Source organism: Lithobates pipiens, unplaced genomic scaffold, assembly GCF_037356315.1.
Source record: "Lithobates pipiens isolate NorthernLeopardFrog02 unplaced genomic scaffold, aLitPip1_a1.2 Scaffold_13, whole genome shotgun sequence".
Taxonomy (NCBI): Eukaryota; Metazoa; Chordata; class Amphibia; order Anura; family Ranidae; genus Lithobates; species Lithobates pipiens.
This window is the reverse complement of record NW_027507718.1, coordinates 168,902,438-168,924,576: the sequence shown is the minus strand read 5'-3', so window position 1 is coordinate 168,924,576 and position 22,139 is coordinate 168,902,438. Positions and strand designations below refer to the sequence as shown.

General features: G+C 41.6%; 1 protein-coding gene across 4 annotated transcripts in view; it reads left to right on the top strand.

The window, feature by feature from the left end:
* The window catches only part of NFIC (nuclear factor I C), a 230,693-nt gene that overhangs the window by 59,596 nt on the left and 148,958 nt on the right, over window positions 1-22,139 (top strand). For all 4 annotated transcript variants that reach the window (XM_077475829.1, XM_077475831.1, XM_077475830.1 and 1 more), the window contains exon 2: window positions 8,651-9,182. In XM_077475829.1, the coding sequence (XP_077331955.1) occupies window positions 8,651-9,182 (532 nt within the window). The remainder of the gene's footprint in view (window positions 1-8,650; window positions 9,183-22,139) is intronic.

Genomic DNA, 22,139 nt, shown 5'->3' with positions numbered 1-22,139 from the left:
TAGGACACATTCCGACGGATTCTCTGACCATGTGTACAAGGGCTTATACATGTTACAACTGTAAAAAGTGAGATCCACATGCCAAAGGTTGGTCGCTTGCTTGGTAGGGGCTCATTTGCGTTCTCTGGTTAGATGAGCTTTTAGAGGTGAGACCAAGAAGTCATGTTTTTTTATATTTGCAAGGCGTTTGATTTGAGAAGGGATAGATGATGTTGTGATCACCACCTTGTCCAATGAGGAAACACCTTTTACTGTATATAATGGAAAAAAATACAAGATGTTTGCTTAACCGCTTCAGCCCTGGTAGATTTTACCCCCTTCCTGACCAGAGCACTTTTTACGTCAATTTAACTGACAATTGCGCGGTCGTACACCCAAACAAAATTGACATCCTTTTTTTCCCACAAATAGAGCTTTCTTTTGGTGGTATTTGATCACCTCTGCGGTTTTTATTTTTTGCGCTATAAACAAAAAAAAGCGACAATTTTGAAAAAAAAAAACATAATTTTTTACTTTTTGCTATAATAAATATCCCCAAAAAATATATATATAAAAAAAGTTTTTTCCCTCAGTTTAGGTCAATATGTATTCTTCTACATATTTTTGGGAAAAAAAATCACAATAAGTGTATATTGATTGGTTTGTGCAAAAGTTATAGCGTCTACTAAATAGGGGATAGTTTTATGGTTTTTTTATTATTAATTTTTGTTATTTACTAGTAATGGCGGCAATCTGCGATTTTTATTGGGACTGCGACATTATGGCGGACACGTCGGACAATTTTGACATATTTTTGGGACCGTTGGCATTTATTCAGCGATCGGTGCTATAAAAATGCATTGATTACTGTAAAAATGTCACTGGCAGGGAAGGGGTTAACACTAGGGGGCGATCAAGGGGTTAATTATGTTCCCTAGTGTGTGTTCTAACTGAAGGTGGGAGTGGACTGTGTAGGGGAAGAGATAGATTGTTGTTCATACTGTATGAACAGACGATCTGTCTCTTCTCCCCTCAGAGAACCGGAAACTGTGTGTTTACACACACAGATCCCAGTTCTTCAATTGCCCCAACCGATCGCAAGAGCCTGTCAATGATCGTGACTGCTGGGCACTCACATCGAGCTAGGGGCGCGCATGCTCCTACTGGACAAAAAGGGAAGCAACGTAACATGACGGCAGTTCACGCAGCCGAGCCATGTCGCCGCAGTACAGCTGGTCGGCAAGTGGTTAAATGGCAATAACCCTGGATTCAGTGTAACAACAAAGGGAAAGTTGCTCCACAAGCACGCAAAACAGGACAGCACTGACTATATGTACCACAGGCTGCTACAGTGAATTTCAGCAACCCTCCTGGTGTGATTTATAAATAATTTTTGTAACTATGCTTGCTCATTATAAGTTTTATAAATAGATTGTTCCTGGAAGTGATTTTTTTTTTTTTTGTCGACGTGTGACCCTCTATTTGCTTCAGCAAATACAGCTTTCATTTCTCCATCAGGTTTATTTATATATTAATAGCACTTTCAGTATCTCACAAAAATGAGTGCACCCCTCACATTTTTGTAAATATTTTATAAGATCTTTTCATGTGACAACACAATGTAAAGTAGTAAGTATACAGCTTGTATAAGTATACAACTTGTCATCAGGATACCTGAACACCTGTTCAATATTGGAAACATTTGTGAGAAAGTTTGGTCCATATTGACATGATAGCATCATGCAGTCGCTACAGATTTGTCGGGTGCACATCCATGATGTGTATTTCCTGTTCCACTGCATCCCATAGGTGCTGTATTGTATTGAAACCTGGTGACTGTAGTGGCAATTGGAGTACAGTGAACTCATTGTCATGTTCAAGAAACCAGTCTGAGATGATCTGTGCTTTGTGACATGGTGAAATATCCTGCTAGAAGTAGCCAAGAGAAGATGGGTACACTGTAGTCATAAGGGATGGACATGGTCAGCAGCAATACTCAGGTAGGTTGTGGCCTTTAAACGATGCTCAATTGATATTAAGGGGCCCAAAGTTTGCCAAGAAAATATCCCCCACACCATTACACCACCAGCCTGAACCGTTACAAGGCAGGATGGATCCATGCTTGTTGTTTACACCAAATTCAGACACTACCATCTGAATGTCCCAGCTGAGACTCATCAGACCAGGCAACATTTTTCCAATTTTCTATTGTCCAATTTTGGTGAGTCTGTGCAAATTGTAGCCTCAGTTTCCTGTTCATAAAGAAATTATTCCAGACAGCTGCACTTCCAAAAATCATTTTATTGAAGCTTCATATGACAAGTGGTTGACAGATGGAGCAGGGGACAAAGAGGTAGACACGTTTTGCGCAAATGTTAGTACTTAGTCATGTTAGTGCTAACATTTGCACAAAACACGTTTATCGCTTCGTCCCCTCCTCCTTCTGTCAACCACTTGTCATATGAAGCTTCAATAAAAGGGTTTTTTGGACGTGCAGCCGTCCAGAATCATTTCCTTATGATACACAGCATGTGAGCTGGGCTAGCGCCTGACTAATGTGTGTGGGGATTAACCAGAGACTCACTAACCTGGAGCAGCTTTTTTGTGTCAAACAGTTCCCTGTTGTTAGCTGACAGGAGTGGTCTGCTTCAGTGTTCGATGTGTTGTGCATTCAGAGATGGTATTCTGCATACCTTGGTTGGATGAGTGGTTATTTGAATTACTGTTGCCTTTCTATCATCTCAAACCCATTCTCCTCTGACCTCTGACATCAACAAGTCCTTTTCCTCCACACAACTGCCGCTCACTGTATATTTTCTCTTTTACTGACCATTCTCTTTAAACCCTAGAGATGCTTGTTGGTGAAAATTCCAATAGATCAGCAGTTTTTGAAATACTTAGACCAGCCCATCATGTTCAAAGTAATTTAAATCCCCTTTCTACCCCATTCTGATGCTCGATTTGAACTTCATCACATCGAGATGCCTAAATGAATTGAGTTTCTGCCATGTGATTGGCTGATTACCAATTGAACAGATGCACCTAATAAAGTGGCCAGTGAGTGTATATACAGTATGTAGCATCACAATTTTTCATATCCACTAGCCGACTAGCTGGCAGTTTAAAGATGGATATCTCAGTAATGGCAGCAACTGCTGCCACAACCAAGGTATCCATCTTTTCGGCCAGCGGATCTGTTTAAATAATGGTGGTCTCTGTGGCGTATTTGCTGCGGGATCACTGTTATCGGGGGCGGGAGAGGGGCCACCCCCCTCCCGTTGCTCTCCCGCGCCCTCCGCCGCTTACCGGAGCCATCAGCAGTGTCGGAGGCGATCGGGACCTGTTCGTGGCTGGGTATGGAGATGAGTGAAGGGAAGATATCGTCTCCATATTATAGCAGGGCGAAAGCGGCATCAAACGTCACTTCCGCCCATACGTCTTAACCACTTGCCGACTGCTGCCAGCACATATATGTCGGCAGAATGGCACGGCTGGGCAAGGTAACGTGCCCAGTCCCAACGAGCTTGCATGCAGAAGCGAATGCATACGTGAGTAGCACTTGTAAAAACCGAGTCTGAAAAAGAGGCCTGGTCTTTAAGTGGATATTCTACCACTTTACAAAACTCTGGTTTGCCCCCATCTTGAGCATGCCATCCAGTTCTGGTCCCCAGTCCTCAGGACTGAACTGAAGAGGGTTCAGAAAATGGCAACAAAGCTAGTAAGGGGACTGGAGGACCTCAGTTATGAGGAACTACTACATATATTAAACAAATTGAATAATAACTGTTGCACTGGGAGGAAAAATTGTAATCCTAGGTCTCTAAAGAGGACACACAAGGAAGATGGACTAGAAATGGTTCCACCTTTACCTGCATAAGGTTTTTATTTTTTTCACTGTTAGGGAGTAGTAAGGATGTTGAACTCTCTTCCACAGTTGGTGTTTTTTTAAGGCCGCGTACACACGGGCGGATTGTCTGGCCAACTAAGTTCGTCAGACAATCCGACAGACAATCCGTCCTACTTTTGAATGAACGGTCTTGACCACACACGATGAGCAGACAGTCCGCCGAAAGCTTGCGCGATGACGTGTACGGCACGTACGACGGGACTAGAAATTCGACGTCCAATACACTGCAATGCAACCTTCGGCGTGTAAATCCTTTCTGAGCATGCGCCATACTTAGTCCGTCCAACTTGCCTACACACGAGCGGACTGTCCGCTGAAACCAAGTTTGGACGGACAAAATTACGGAAATTCCGAAAGACTTAGTCCGCCAGACTGTCCGCTGAAAAAGTCCGCTGAAGCCCACACACGAGCGGATTGTCCGCTGAAACACGTTTCAGCGGACTAAGTTGGGCAGACAATCCGCCCGTGTGTACGCGGCCTTAGTGAACAAAATGTACAGGGATATGGAAAACAGTAGTCACACACACTCTCAGGCTGAACTGGATGGACCAGTGTCTTTATTCACCCTTACCAATGATTTACTGTTTAAAGCGGGAGTCCGCTACAAATACTGCAGCTGCTGACTTTTAAAATAAGGACACTTACCCGCCCAGCGCGCCCGCAATGTCGGCACCCAAAGCCGATCTCTCGATCGTCTCTCGGGTGCTGCCGCCGCCATCTTGGGTATGGGAATCAGGAAGTGGAGCCTTTCGGCTTCATTTCCCGGTTCCCTACTGCGCATGCGCGAGTCGCGCTGCGCAATAAGGATGGTTCCCGCTGTCTCTGGGATCCGTGTGTTTCCCAGCAGGCAGCGGGGGACTTTCGGAAAGGGGCGTAGATTCTGCGGAAAGGGGCGTTCCTTTCTGCAGAATCTACGCCAGAAGTGGGTGCAGATACCTGTACTGTACAGGTACCTGCACCCCCTCCCCCCTGAAAGGTGCCAATTGTGGCGCCGGAGGGGGGAGGATTCCAAGGAGCGGAAGGTCCACTTTAGGGTGGACCTCCGCTTTAAGTAGTAAAGGCAGCGCATTATGCAAGTCATGTATTCTGTACTGCAGGTAAGTTTTACCCATCTGGTGATGAAGTAATCCTGCAATCAGGTGGGTGCATATTGTAGCAGTCCAATTTTGTCTAAGAGAGCCAAGTACCCAGAGGGTGAGAAGATGAGAATTCTATCCAAAGTGTAAAGTTGCAAGTGTTTTGATATTCCATAATAACAGGTGGAGAGTTAGCAAAACTAAATTCTGGGTCACTGGAGGTAACTGGCCAACATGACCACTCTCTCTCAGTCAAAAGGCCCGCAGAAGTACAGGTTGATGTGAAGTTAGTACCCTTTGTTGGTTAGTAGATAGGAGTAAGTACCAATGATTCACTGACTTGATTTGGTGTTGGTGTTCTAACAACTGCAAGGGATAGCCAAGCGGTCTACCATCTCATCCAACAGCTGATTGGCTGTGTTGATGGAGATACTGTTTGACCCTAAGCATTTGTACTAAGAGAATGCCACAAATGAAAGAAGGCATGTGTGCGCCTAGCATGAAGAAGAATGTTAAGATCAGTCTCCTTATGATTTAAACATGTTTCCAATCTGATCTCGGCCCCTAAACTGATCATATAAGTAGCAAGAGCAAGAAAATTCACCTCTGAATCAGAACAAGTTCATGTCAGAGCAATAGGTGTAGGGAGTGCATTAATCTGATCAATTGAGGACATCAGATCTTCAAGGATACTTGTCCAAACCAGTAGAAAAAATATTGAAATACTGCTTGTACCGCTTGTAAGATCTTATCACCGAGTAAGGGCTTGAGAATTGTTTATAGTGATGCATTAGGATGTTGGAAACACAACCATATATTCACACCCATAGTGGTTTTTGAATTTTTAAAAAATAAATTGTTCTCAGATTTGAAATATTTATGAGTCAGAATGACTTGAAGTAAATCTATCAAAAAATGAACAGGAGGTGATTGATGTTATGCTTCATGTGCAGCAGTCATACCCCCCATATGTGTAATTATAGTGTTTAAACGTTTAATGCCAATAATAACCAAATATGCATCACATAGGGCCAAGATCTTCTCCTGGATTACAGACATTGAATCCTATAAAACTATGACATATTGCTGACTACCTGTTGTACAAAGTGATCTACTAAATCAGCAAGAGTTTGTAATAACGAACTACTGGTGTGTTGTCCAGGATAGTGTGTGGAAACATATATTTTTGGCAGTGTGGTAAAATGGGACAGTGGGCTGTATTGAATTGTTAGGAACTTATACTCATTTACACTAATTCACCCGTGCAATGAGAGCATGGTGATTAAAGCATCCACAAATTGAGTATTGGAGCAATCAGGAAGTACACCCTATCAGCAAGGCATATACAGGTATAACAATCATGTTATCAGCCAATTTTTTTCATTGCCTCCCATTCAACTTGTATTTATTTTTGGTATTCTTAGCCCACGTACACACGGTCGGAGATTTTGCCAACCAAATCCGTCGGATTTTGTCCGTCGAATTGTGTCCGAAACTGTTGCATACACACGGTCGGGCCAAGTTGGCGAAAAATCCGATCTTTCAGAACGTGATGACGTAATTTCGTTACGATGGGACTACATTCAGGCTAGTAGCCAATAGCTTTGATGTAGGAATTTGATCTGAGCATGCGTGGCACTTGGTCCGATGAAAATGCTCTACACATGATCGGATTAGGTCCGTCCGGCCCAGTTGGTCGGGAAATATTTCCAACATGTTGGAAAATTGGGTCGGACGGAGATTCGGACGGAATCAGTCCGATGCATACCACACACAGTCGGATTATCTGACGACGCGGTCCGATAAGACTCATTCCGACAGATTCTCCGCGACCGTGTGTACAAGGGCTAATACCTGTGGAATCTGGCGAAGCACCACTCACTGAAAAGTTGTGACTGCAGAGGGAATTACTAATGCATTTTTTGGTGCTTTTTACTTAGAGGGTTCTAAAGGTACATTCCTGTAATCTTCCCTCAGTGCCAACATTCTTTCAATTCTGTAGGGATCAGTGTTAAAGAGGATCCTAACTAGCCCCTGTGGTTTTTTTTTTATCCCCTCTTACCTTTTAAGCTGGGTTAACTTCAAAAAATATACTCATGCCCGGTGTCTCCAGTATTGGTCTGCTATGATCCACCTACCTGTGCTGTACACCAGATTCTGCCTGGCCATATTTATTTCTTACTACATCAAGAGCTAACTATCTCCTCCTGGTTTAAGCAGCCAGCACCTCAATGATGCACCATCCTCCAACTGCTGTATTAAAGCAAATGCATCCTATGATATGTGATTTACATGAGGCTTCATGAACGAAACACATTATTGTGTCCTAAGCAGAAATGAATATGAGAGGGGGTGGGTTTGAAAGTAAAAAGAAAGAGTAATAAACCAAAAAAAATCTGCATTTTCGATGTTGGGGGGAATCCAATACAGTAAAGTATATTATTCAAGTGAAGGTCTGCTTTAATGTTAAAGCGGTAGTAAACCACGGTTAAAGAAAAAAAAATCCCCTGCGAGGCTATGTCATAATGTACTAGTATGCATTGCATACTATCTCATTATGAGAGACCTACCTTAAAACAAAGCCCTCCAGAGGTGACTTCCCTCAGGGTCTTTCCTCAGGGTTACATGAGTGGCTGGGGGAGCGCTTACGTCTCTCACGTGTGGGAGACGTAAGCGCTTTTGGTGAAAAAAAACATTCAGTTTGAAATAGAAATGAAAGGCAAAACATTTGTTTATAGATATAAAAACATTATAAATACCTTCTTTCCTTTTTTTTATAAGTGATCACTTTCTCTTTGTTCTCAGATGCATAAGAGCTGGGGGAGGAGAAGCAGCAGAAGCTTCCCAGTGAAAGGCTGTAGGGGGGGGGGGGGGGGGCTTGTCAGGACAAGTCTGATCATTGAAAGAGAGCAGGCTTAAGTTCCCAGCACAGCTATAGAACGCTGGGAAGGATGTGCTTCTATGCCTAGTGTGGTCAGTTAGAAATAGGAAACATGTCATTGTCAACCTTAGTTCCTCCTTGTTCTTCAGCATTTTGTCTCTTAATTTACTGTAGTCATAAAGCTTACTTTCTGGTCCAATTTACTCTAGCGGGGTAAAATATATTCCTTCCTGATCCCCCAGAGGGCAGTCTGATATTCTCTGGATCAAAAATCTCTGGTTGTGCATGTAGCTTAAGTATAGTCATTTAAAAAATAAGACAAATAAAAGTTAAAGGAGAAATAGAGCCAAAGCTATTACTTCTCCTGGGCATCAGAACGAACTGCCCTTCTGTGACCCAGCAAAAGCCTACTGTCGGCTGGCATCACAGAGCCACTCCAGGCTCTGAAAAGATCCTAATCTTATGGTCAGGATCTGCCCAGATGCCTGGACCAGCAGCTGGCTCAGTGAGTCACTGAGAGCCTGAGCCGGCTGCTACCATCCCCTGCACGGCTCAGTGCTCCAGTGAGCACACAAGGGAAGAGCAGAGAGCTGGTCACTGAAGGTTGAGAAACGAGCGATCAGTAGTCTTTGATAGCTTGGTTCTCAGTCTTAGAGCCGGCAGGGGACAGCTGCAGCATCGGATCAACGCTGCATCCATCTAGGTAAGTATCATTTTTTTTTTTTTAAATAGAAGCCCATACTTCAAGATACTTAAATTTGTTAATAATGCCTTTTTAAGAATTAACATATTTTTTCTTCTTTCTAGGATGAATTTCACCCCTTCATTGAAGCTCTACTTCCTCATGTTCGAGCATTTGCCTACACCTGGTTCAACCTTCAGGCTAGGAAAAGAAAGTATTTCAAAAAACATGAGAAAAAAATGACTAAAGAGGAAGAACGAGGTGTAAAAGATGAACTGCTAAATGAGAAGGCTGAGGTTAAGCAGAAGTGGGCATCCCGGCTTTTAGCAAAGCTTCGCAAGGATATAAGGCCAGAATTTCGTGAGGATTTTGTGTTGTCTATAACTGGCAAAAAGGCTGCTACATGTGTTCTCTCCAACCCAGACCAGAAAGGAAAGATTCGGAGGATCGACTGCCTTCGACAGGCAGATAAAGTGTGGAGGTTGGATCTTGTGATGGTGATCCTTTTCAAGGGCATTCCATTGGAAAGTACAGATGGCGAGAGACTGGTGAAGGCTGCACACTGTTCTAACCCACAGTTATGTGTTCAGCCGCACCATATCAGTGTGTCTGTTAAAGAGCTGGACCTGTACTTGGCCTACTTCATTCGAGAGAGAGGTGAGGGGATGCCTTTGGCTGCTTTCAATACATTTTTATCTGATCCATGGTTGTGGAAGTAAACATGCTTAATAGTCCTTACCTTATGTCATACCATATCCTCATAAGCAAAAGATATTTTTCAAAAATATTGTATTCTGATAAATGTAGATGGCTAATGCATGTAAAATATTATTGATTGAATACTTTTTTTTGTTTTTTTTTACATGGTGTTCTTTATATTTTTTCCACATTTACATGGTTTTACTACTGAATGTAACTGTTTTAAGTATCCCTGGCAGAGTTATATTTTTCACAACCCTTGTTGTTTTTACAAGAGAAGGCTTTGTTAAAAAACCCTCATATTTTAAATATCATTACAAATTGTACACCTCACAGTTCTTTTACTATTTGACAATATATAATACACTTAAAAGTGTTATATGGTCACAGCACACACTTTCATTTTTATAACATCAGCATTGTAATAACAATACAAACAGTAGTTATTTTTCACAATGCGATATAAGCTAACTTGCAAAATATCCTTCCATGTTGTAATTGCTGGCTGTCTGCTGATCATCTCTATACACAACTTCCTGGATTCCCTACATGCTTTGTAGTTTCTCTACTGCTGTTCACTTTTGACTTCTAAGGACTACATATCCCAGTACAGGGACAGATGCGCAGTACTAGACAAACAAGATATTTGGGGGGCACACCCTAAAAAAATGCATAAAGATGGTGCTGCCATAAGACCATACAACAGAACAAAAATATTACAGTGCACACATGCAAAACTAACATTTACCTCCAGCAAGGCTTTTTAAAAACACCTAGACATTTTCAAAAAACATTATCAAAATATGGGGATTTGGTCACACCATATTGCTATAAGCTGCTTAAGCTTAAGACGCGCAGCACTAAACGCATCACTAGGCCTGTCTTTTATTTTGATAGGCTGAATGCACATGGCTGCATGAAAAACCTGCCACTCCCCAGGTGCATAAACACAGATCTCTGCACGGTTGTACGTGTCTATGTGCACTTGTGAATGAATCCTTCAAGTGAAAGTGTCAGGCATGAAAGCAAATAGCAAGTGTGATATGTTATAGACAAGGCTAGAATTAAGCTTCATTGTGTATTTTGTCTGTTTAGTAAGACCAAGACTTACTTTATAGCCTTAATGATCATCAGCCTAACAGGAGCCTCATTAGCTCTTATTTTGGATCTGTGTCTGTCCCTAGTACACTGACAGGACATGAAAAGCACAGACCTCACCTACCATTTACTGAGTGCAGTCCATTGCCTCTCTTGTACTCTAATGCCGCGTACACACAATCAGACTTTTCGACGGACTTGGTCCGGCGGACAATCCGACGGACTTTGCATCTGAGGTCCCCTGGACTTTCGAACGAATGGACTTGGCCACACACGATCACTCCAAAAGTCCAACGGATTCAAACATGTTGACATAGAATAAGGAAGTTCATAGCCAGTAGCCAATAGCTGTCCTAGCATTGGTTTTAGTCCATCGAACTAGCTTGCAGACGAACTGATTTTTCGACCGGACTCGAGTCCATCGGAAAGATTTAAAACATGTTTTATTTCTAGGTCCGTTGGACTTTTGGGAAAGAAAAGTCTGCTGGAGCCCACACACAATCGAATTCCGGTCCGCCGGACCTAGTCTGTGGAAAAGTCTGATCGTGTTTATGCGGCATAGGACCTCTTCATATATAATACAGGCAGATACTGATAATGCTATACTGTTCCACAGTGCCAAGCGGACAGAGAGAAAACATAGACACAATTCTGCCTGGTGTAGTTGGATGAGCAGCAGGGACCTGCTTTCCAAATTGCGAGTTAAAAAAAATGAATGCATATGCACTTGCAAATCTGTGTTACCTTTTTGATTTAACCATATTTTATGATATTCATATGCAATGCTGTAGTCTTTTTAAATACCTTTCTGGGATAAAGGTGGTGCTTCCATCTGAGGAAAGTGAGGTAATCATTCTGTTAACTTCTCTTTAGGAACTACTTTTTTGCTTGGGCATTTAATAGGGTAGATCTAGGCACACCCTATTTTCCCCAATCTCCTGCTCTTTTTCAGCCACTTGTTTTACTAAATGCAGCTGTATTTGTTTGCCAGTTGTTTTAGGCAGTATGTTTTATTTAAAAGTAGCAAAATAACATGATGCTTAGAAAATTTAATTATTCTTCGAAGTGGAACTAAACCCTCCAATCCTTCACAGCCAAGGAAGCTGCCGTCTTAGGCATCATGTACATGGGACATTTTTAAACCTCTCCTGAACGATTTAACTTGATGTCCCTTTTGCCTCATTTACTTGCCGCATTTGTGTTTAGAAGCATTTTGAAAATAGGCAAAAATGAAAAACACCTGTAAACAAAACATTCTAAAACATTTCAACTGCTCCTGAACTTTCCTCTATGTTATCTTATCAGTACATGTACACAGGGTGGTTTACAGACCTTTCTAGACAGTTGAGTTTAGAGGCCTTTTTTGGAAAGCAAAAAAATGAGTTTAGACGCCGAGTTTAGAGGCATTTCAAGCGCCAAATTATGGCTAAAAGTGGTAACCCACGTTTAGCCACGTTTATTTTACAGGCGTTTTTCATTTTTGGCTATTTTGAAAAAATATATATATATTTTAAACGCTTCTAAACGCAAACACGGCTAAACGTGGCATTTAAATGTGGCAAAGTGGACGTTTTAAACATTGGTTACTATCTATCAAGTTAAATCATTCAGGAGAGGTTGTGAAAACGTCCCGCGTACATTAAACCTAAGCCTCTGCTTGAGCTGCCGTTGCCATGGTGCTGCACATGTGATCAGCTATTGTGTATATTTGGATTAGATACCAGTGTTTACCATAGATAATACAGTGTCCAATATTTTAGGAGTCTGCTCAATGAATGGACCCATCTTAGTAATGCCCTTGAATGTGTTGGAAATTGGTTTAGGAAATTTACATCTAGCAAGTTTGCTAAGGAGGTTGCAGAGCTAGTGTCCAGTAATACTAATGTAAGGCTTGTGCTGATTTATAATTACGATTCACCTGGATAAATAAAGTTGTTTAGAAATTGCTGATTTTGACCCATTTAAACAATGGAACCTCATATATACAGTACAAGCAACCCAGATCAAATTATACTATATTTAAATATACATGCAAATATACATGCATGTTTTAATCTGCTTTTGGATGCACAGATTTCCATTTTTAATAAATGCAGCTAAACTGAATGCACCCGAAATGTAACCATGTGCATTATAATAATTCTATGTATTATATGTGTTTAGAAATGCCCTATAATTTCATAGAAATGAATAAAATTGAATGGCAATGTGAATGAGGCTCAAGAACTGCATCAATTGGTTAATAAAGTTTTGAGTTGTAGATATACAAGGAAGTGCCAAATAATTTTAAGAATTTTAGAAAGGAGAATAATTTTCATTATTTTTATATGGAGCATGATCGGGGTTAGAATATTCTGTTTTCTATGTTTTATTTGGAAGGGATTCAGTTCAGATATTCTAGCAAGCCTCTAGATCCCCGGTGCACAACCTGTTGCCCAGGGCTGCTAGAAGCCCTCTGGGACCCTACAGATGTTAATCAGTGTTTCCCTATTGCCCTGTTATAGCACTGATGTCTAGCAGTCTCGTGTAATGTGTCTTCAGTCTATGAATGTCTCTTGCAGCAGCTCTAAAAACATAAAGGAACACAGAGAGTGCAACATAGTGCAGTAATTAAGTGCTTTTAGAAAGTGTAATGAGCAAAATTGAAAAACATCCATCACAGCAGCACCTCTCTGCTCTTCTATGAGTCCAAGGCTGAGGTAGGGTGTAACCAGCAATTCTCACCGCTGGGATGCAACTCCAACCCACTTGAAGATCCGATGGAATCAGAGAGAAGGTTGTCACGTCACCCATGTTTGAAGTCCTGTTGTTTGCTGCTGATTGGGACTCTTTTTGTTGCACTCACTGTATTTTACTTGTGTATTCATATCATTGAACCTTGGTGTTGCATTCATTCGACTGGTTATCTGGAATACAGTGTGCGGAGAAGTGGTGTTGTGTGTTGTGCTCATACATCTTTTATTGTTTTTTACTGGCATGTTCCCTGTTTCCAGCACCTCTTATTTTTATGTTTATGTTTACAGTCTCTGATAGCCTTTCTGCAGCATATCTGCAGTCTCTGACTATCTTCTTTATCATGCCTATAGTCTCTGACCATCTCTTGTATCATTGTCTATAGACTTCAACTATCTCTTGTATGGTGTCTGACCATCTCTTGTACCATGTCTACAGTCTTTACTATTTTATGTATCAGGTCCACAGTCTCTATCTCTTGTATCATGCCTGCAGACTCTAACTGTTCTTTTTATCATACCCATGGCATTTGAATATATCATTTAGTGTCTGCTGTCTCTGTGACTATTCACTTAGTTTTATGTGTGGCCCTTTGGTGACAATTGAGGCCTCTCATATCAAGAAGGTTGACCAACAGTGCTCTATATATCACTGTCGCTGGATATGTAATTTAACTAGTGCAGACTAATGGTAGGGAGCTTTACTTATAAGTATAAGAGAACTATAGGGATGGTCTGAGACTTATTTTTATTAATGAAAATTAATAACAAACTATTCACATTTTTATAATGTTTAGAGTATCTTTGGTCAAAATTAGGGTCGTACCACTAACACATTTTTTTTTGTTTCAATAGTTTTTATGAATTTTTCAAAACAGCATACAGAACATTATGCCCTGGTATTAAGCAGAAGATTGTTGAAACAGGAATGCAATATACATTGTGCTCAGTGGCTCTTATCACATACGCAATAACAAAACCCATTAAGAAAATTAACCAAAAAGTTCCCCCTCCCACCATCATTATGGTGTGTAGCCAAACCATCGTCTAAAAAATGATGGACCGGAAAAAACATAAACATAACCGAGAACAAAAATCAAAAAAAAGAAAAAGGGAGAAATGAGAAATTAGAGTAGAACAGAGTGGAATGGGTCCCCCTGGGTCCCGGCCTCTCATCACAAATCACAAATAACCCAGCTTTCAGGGAGCTTGGAGATAAGAAATCCAGGGTTTTCAGACCCTCTCAAATCTAGCTTGTCTTATACTGGCCAGTTTTTCATTGATCATAATCCAGGACACCTTGGGGGTTATTTACTAAAGGCAAATACACTTTGCACTACAAATGCAAAGTGCACTTGAAATTGCACTGAAAGTGCACTTGGAAGGGCAGTCGCTGTAAATCTGAGGGGAAGATCTGAAATGAGGGGAAGCTCTGCTGATTTTATTTTCCTATCATGTGCAAGCTAAAATGTTGTTTTTTTATTTTCCTTTGCATGTCCCCCTTGGATCTACAGCGACTGCACTTCCAAGTTCACTTGCAGTACAATTTCAAGTGCCCTTTGCACTTGTAGTTTGCACTTGTAGTTCAAAGTGGATTTTCCTTTCATAAATAACCCCATTTGTGTTTCACCAAGGTAACGTTGATTACAGGTGATTTTCATGCATGGGCTATGGTTATTTTAGCCGCTAGGAGAATAAAAAATATGAGAGATCGTAGATGTCTGGGGATCTCCTCCGATAAGTCAGTAAACAACCCTGTTTTGGCCTCTCTAGGTATATTTTGTGCTGTCACTGAGTAGATCAGGTTGAATATTCTGATCCAAAAATATCGGACATTCGGGCAAGACCACCAGACATGATACATATCTCCTGCCTGTCCACTCCCCCTGAAACAAAGGGGTGAAGTGCTGGGGTATAGTTTAGCTAGCTTTGTAGGGACAAGGTACCAATGCTCTAGCACCTTATAGTTTTCATCTACCAATAAGGTATTGCATATGCCTTTGTGCAACATGGTCGACCATTTTGTCCACACCTCCTTTTCCACTATTTCCCCCAGGTCCAATTCCCAAGCCGTTTGATAAGAAAGTTTGTTACCCTGATTATTGAATAGGGTTTATAACTGTTATCCCTCCCCGTGATTCAGGACCTCATATACAGCAGTTTTCAAAAAGGGCCCTAGTGGTTATAACCACCTGATTTTTCAGCAAGGTTTTCATGAAGTGGATAATTTGGTACAGGCGATAAGTTTCTGTGGAGGGCATTTGTAAGGTTTCCTTAAAATAGTTGGGTCGTCTTATACCCCCATTATCTATAAGTTGAGCAATTCTATAAAGACCCTTGTTGATCTACCACATGAATTGGGTGATCTGTTGGCCTGGTAGGAAGTGAAGTTTATTGAAAAGTGTGGCTGCTGGTAGATGGGGGATTTTAAAGGATGTATCCTGCACACTGTGTCCCACAGATGCAAATAGTGGGATAAAGACGGGTTTAACAGCGACCTACACTCCTTCGCAGGTAGCTACATTAGAATATCCAGTGGAATGGTGTGACTGGCTTGCAACTCTAGTTGGACCCAATTGGGTCTGTATCCTTCAGCAAAAATTTGATCTAATTGGACCAGTGGTGCCGCCTTATAATCTTGCAAGAAATGCAGGACTCCTAGCCCCCCTCGCCATTTGGACCTGTATAGGGTAGAACGGGCCACCTGGCAACCACCCTTATTCCAAATAAATGTATATATTAGGGACTGTAACTGCCGGAGGAAAACAGAAGGGACTGGTATCGGAAGAGATCTAAAATAGAATAGTATGCAGTGGAGATCCGTCATCTTGACTGCCGTTATTCTACCCATCCAGGAAAGATCATGGTTTTGCCAGGTCTGCAGGTCACATTCTGTAGCATCGTATAAAGGAGAGTAGTTTGTCCGAAACAGTGTGGCGATGTCATTGGTCAGTTTAACCCCAAGATACAGTAGCTCTTGTGTACGCCATTTAAAGGAGAAGGATTGCCCTATTGAATTTAAGACCCCATCTGGTATGTTTATATTGAGAGCTTCGGATTTGAGCTGATTGACCTTTAATCCAGAGATGGCTCCAAAGTCAGATAGCAGGCAAATAAATTAGGTAAGGTCGTGACAGAGTCTGATTTGAATAGCAGCATTTCATTGGCAAATAAGCCACATTTATGCATTTTACCACCGCTTTAAAAGCCATGAATATTGGGATTGGATCTAATAGCTGTCGCCAATGTCTTGATAGCAATTACGAAGAGGAGCGGGGAAAGAGGACACCTCTGCCTAGTTCCTCTCCGGATATGCAAAGGATCTTATGTACAACCATACCCAATAATGTTAGCCGATGAAGTTGAGTATAAAACCCTCATTAGATTAAGAAATTTTGGTCCACAGTTCCACTTCCTTAGGATATGAAACAGAAAAGGGCAGGATATAGAGTCAAAGGTCTTGTGAAGGTCCAATGACAAGAACCGCCCTATCCCAGTTAGATCATAAGATGGAGATCAGATCTACCGCTCGTCTAATCTGATCTGCGGCCTGTCTCCTAATCTGATCTGTGGCCTGTCAGTGACTCTGTCCATTCAGAAAAGGAAGGAGCCAGTAAATGACATATATATCGGCTCCTTCCTCTGCTCTCCATCATGACAGATCTGGGAGGGAGGGGGGCAGAGGAGCACAAAGGGGAACCGCTGGAGGACAGGGGGGTAACCTGGAGGAGCACACAAAGAGGCACAAGGAGGAGGACACAGAGGGGGAACGGAGGCGGGTGTATGGGGACAGGAGGAGCACACGGGGGACACAGAGGGGGACCGGAGGAGGACAGCCAGAAACAATTGGTGCGGTGGTGGGGCGAGTCATAATCATGATCTCCCTGCACGGCTTTCAATAAAGCAGCTGAAAGCCGCGGGGAGAGAGAAGAAGAAGCGGCTGTCAGATGCTTTAGTGAGATCGGTGGTTGTATCTCCCTCACCACCGCACCGATTATTCCTGACTATCCAAGTAATGGGGTCAAGCATCGGAGCTTTTGCACGAGTACAAGTACTCATGCAAATGCTTGGTATCGGTGCAACCTTAGTCAAAATGTAAGATCATATGTTCATTTCCACATTGTATTTCAATTATTTGTAGCCTACTCCTATTATTTTGTACAATATTGAATTCTGTAAACCTACTTTGTAAAGATTCCACACATTTACTTCCTTGAATTCTGTAATGCACTGTAATTCACTATGCCCTGTGAGTAGGCATTGCTGTGTCACAGAATTTACAGAGCCTGACTTCTGAACTACAGAGGTGTTGAGAGGAGGAGTTTTAGTAGGCAAAGGAAATTCAGGAATAACAGCTTCAGGCAGCAAAGTACTATGGGGAATGTAGTTTTTAGAAATTAAAAGTAAACAGGAAAGGGAAACGCTGCAAAGCATGCAGGGAATCCAATAAGTTGTGGAAAGAGATGGCCAGCAGACAGGCAACACTTTTTTTAAGTAAGCTTTTATTGGATTGTCAAATATACCATATTTATTATTTATATTGCTATTGCAATGCTGATGTTATAAATGGAAGTGTATGATGTGACCATAGGACTCCTTTAAAGAAATAAGTTTTCAATTTATAGTCCAGATTTTTAGTAACCTTGCCTTGTTTCCCAAGATAGCAATAACTCGAATTAAATCAATCCATTCACTCATAAGGGTCTATTTACAGTATAATGTTTGCAATCACGATTCACACAGTTTATACCCAGGATTCACACATTTTTCTAATTGGATTAAATTGTTAGGTAAATATACTGGGTAAAAGGTGTGTGAATCATCTGCAAAAACATTTATAAGTAGACCCCATACAGTATCTTAATGCTGAGGTTGAAACACTTAGGCCTTATTCACACGGAGTCCACCAGCTCAGCAGCAGACATCTCTGTTAATCTCTGCTGAGTCGGCAGATGACAGGTCTGTCTCTGCTCACTGAGTGGGGAGGGGCCTATCAGAGCGCCGCTGATTCCTATGGAGAGATCAGATGAAAATGAATAGCATGTCCGTTTTCATCAGATCACAGCCGATCTGATCTTAGCGGATCGGATGGCAGAACTCTGCTGAGATCCGTCTCATCATAGGAGTCAATGGACGGACAGGCGGATCCAAGCGGGCTTGCCATGTGAAAGTGGCCTTAATATTACAAGGGCCAAAGCAACATCCTTGGATTACCCTTCATAGGTAGTTCTATGCTATGGAGGCAAAAGGTTTGGCTTCCTCAGGTGAGACCATGACCCTAATGCCCACATGACTTTGCAAAGCTTGAATGTTCACATATATTCTATGCATGTTTAAAACTATACTTTTTTGGAAAAAAAAAGCAAATTAAAAAATAAATAAATAATATAGTATACGATTGAGACACAAGTCATATTGTAATTGAATGTTATTAAAAAAAAATACTTTTTCTTTTCAAGCTGCAGCGCTGTAGTTTTCTGTAAAATGCAATGCGATATGGCAACCTGGAGACTTGTGTGATTGGCATACTGATTTTCCCAAAAGTCTGCGCTAAGATACAAGTCAGATTTGGGGAATCCCTTGCAACAAAAATGCAATTTTTGATTAAATACTTCCAAAGGGAATTCATGTCTCAAGGGATGCAGATGTTGCCACTTCATTAGAGCCCTGCATGTACAGCAGCTGATTGATCACTATAAAATTACTCCCATACAGATTCACTCTGACGATAGACACAAACAGCTATCTTCAATATAGAAAAAGGTAGGAATCTGCAAAGTTTTTTAAAATCCTTGCAATGTACATTTAGCAACAGGGGAATGTTTTCATTATGATTTACGTATTCGAGAACAAAGCTCCCTCAGCCGTCCTCGTCTCCCCCTCTGGCTGACGACATCTCTCCCGGGGGTTGTTTCCGGGTATGGCGGCTCCGCAACGTTGATTGGCCGGAGCCGCGATGATGTCACTCCCTCGCATGGCACACGGTAACAGCACACAGATTGAAGCAACGTCACATACGTGCCATTGCTTCAGTTTTCAACAGTGCGCATGTGCCGATGTCATTGGTACATGCAGAAGACAGGGGATATCTCCTAAACCATCCTGGGTAGCTACAGGTAAGCCTTATTATAGGCTTATCTTTAGCATAAAATTGTAGTAATGGGTTTACAACCACTTTAAGATAAATGAAAATGATTTTAGCTAAAGTCTTAATGCCAACTTGGAGGAGTGATATAAGCTAATAGGATAGGTATAGCTATAGATATGAATTTAGCACTTCTCTCATTCATTGTGGGGATTAAACAAATTCAAGGGCAACATTTATTATAGTGGGTAGTTTTGCAGTCTTTAAAAGTTTCATAAAATTCATTAGTAAGCTATTAGTCCTAACGTCTTGTCTCTTGTAAAATGTGGCATTGCTACTTTGACCTTTTCAATAATCAGGGAAACATATAAGTACTTGAACTTGAGCTGGGTTTAGATTGAGAAGAGGGACTATAATCCAACACTGTACAATTTAATTATTGTTACATGCAGATTTGGAGGTATGTAAGGTTTGGTATGTTTGGTTTGAAATTTCTGAAATGTCATAGTACCATTTGGGAACTCTGATTATATGGTTATTAGGGAACAGAGGTGAAACAACTGTAAAGGGTTTTGTGGCATATCTAGATAGGCTAGTAGTTTTCCTCTGCTTTCTGCTGACTCAGACACATTGGCATATAAAAATGCCTGTCTTTTTCATTTCAATCGTTTTATTGGTAATTCTTCAACATTAACACAAAAGTGTAATACAATATGGAAAGCCTTTGGCCCAACATATTAAGGAACTGGGTGCATACAAGAAAAAGAAAGTCAAACAGTCCAATAACTCTCTGACCCATGGGTGGCTTCCCACTCATTGGTCGGGGAGTCAGGTTACTGAAGATGTAAAATCCGAACAGAAGACCATGAACCTGAGTATCATTTGCATCATCCCCAACAGGGGGAACTATTGAGTAATATAAAAGAAATAAATGTGAAGAAATAATATGCACAGGGCAGTATATGCTTAACTTTGAATGTATTATTAACTGCTTCCTATTCCCTTACTTGGACTCTTGCAAGCCCTTCCACTTTATATTTAGTGACTAGGTCTCTGCGGACCAATCTCTTCCGATCTTATTGGAAGAATGAAAGATGAGTGGGAGAAAAAAACAGAGGGGGAGGGGAGAAGGATTGAGTAAGATAAGAGAAAACCCATAGAGAAAGAGATGTGAAAAGACAGGAAGAAAGTGGTAGTGTCTAGGTACCAGCCTATGGCCCTGCTATGTAGGGTGCTAGTGTCTCTCCCTCCAGATCAGGTGGATTCTGACAGGTATTTTATCCATGGATTCCATGTTTTCTCAAAGGCTAGCTTGTCCTGGTAGATAGCCACCATATGTTCATTGATCATGATCCATGTCAATTTTGCCTTCAGAAGATCAAAGGGGATTATAGGCAACCTCCAGGATCTTGCTATAGATATCCTAGCGGGTATGAAAATTAATGCGATTAGCCGTCTCACATGTCTCGGGATCCCCTCCACCGGCTTCCCCAGAAGAGCCTGCTGTGGAGACTTTGTTAGGTTCACTTGGGTGAGGGAATAGAAACAATTATATGTCGGGATCCAGAACCACCTTTAGTTTGCTACACGTCCACCAGGTATGGAGGACAGTACCCTCCTGGCCGCAACTACGAAAACACCTGGAGGAGGTCCCCTGGACTGCAGAAGCCAATCTGACTGGAACGAGATACCATCGCAAGAAAACTTTGTAGTCCGCCTCAATCAAGGAGGTATCAATGTAAGATTTAGAATTGAATTGGGCCCCAGTTTCCCCCATTCCGCTGCTTCTAACTCTTCCCCTAGATCCTGTTCCCAACGTATCATGTAAGGTAATTTGGTGGACCCTTCGTATAGAATAGCATATATCATAGATATGTGGCCAGTGTGTTTATCCACTGTGCTACACAAATATTCCATGGGGGCCGAGGAGGTTAAGTCACTAGTATGTTTCAGGGATTTTAGGAAGTGTGTCATTTTTGAATATCAAAATTGTTCCCCTATGGGGAGGAGGTATTTTTCCTGTAAAGTGCTTCTGGACAGTAATCCTCTATGGTCGCAGAAATCCGTGATACTAAGAAAGCCTTTGTTCGTCCACCACTCAAAAGTTACATAGTTACATAGTAAGCGAGGTTGAAAAAAGACACAAGTCCATCAAGTCCAACCTATGTGCGTGATTATATGTCAGTATTACATTTTATAACCCTGTATGTTGTACTCGTTCAGGTGTTTATCTAATAGTTTTTTGAAATTATTGATGCCCCCCGATAAAAAACACTGCCTGTGGAAGAAAATTCCACATCCTAACCACTCTTACAGTAAAGAACCCTCTACGCAGCTTACGGTTAAACCGCTTTTCTTGTCCTTTTAAATTCCCTTTTGCTGAAAAGTTTTATCCCTATTGTGGGGTCACCAGTATGGTATTTGTACCATGAATTCATATCCCCCTCAAGCGTCTTCTCTCCAGAGAGAACAAGTTCGGTGCTTGTAACCTTTCCTCATAACTAAGGTCCTTTAGCCCCTTTATTAGTTTTGTTGCCCTTCTCTAGACTCTCTCCAGTTCCAGCAGATCCTTCCTGAGGACTGGTGCTCAGAACTGGACAGCATACTCCAGGTATGGCCGGACCAGAGTCTTGTAGAGTGGGAGAATTATAGTTTTATCTCTGGAGTTAATCCCTTTTTAATGCATGCCAATATTCTGTTTGCTTTGCTTGCAGCAGCAGCTTGGCATTGCATTACCATTGCTGAGCCTGTCATCTACTGGGAGCCTGTCATCTACTAGGACCCCCAGGTCCTTTTCCATCCTAGATTCCCCCAGAGGTTCACCCCCTAGTGAGTAGCTTGTATTGATATTTTTGACGCCCAAATGCATTATTTTGCATTTTTCTACATTAAGCCTGGTTTGCCATGTAGTTGCCCACCTCAATACTTTGTGCAGGTCTTCTTGCAAGGTTTCCACATCCTGCAGAGAAGTTCTTTCCCTGCTTAGCTTGGTATCGTCTG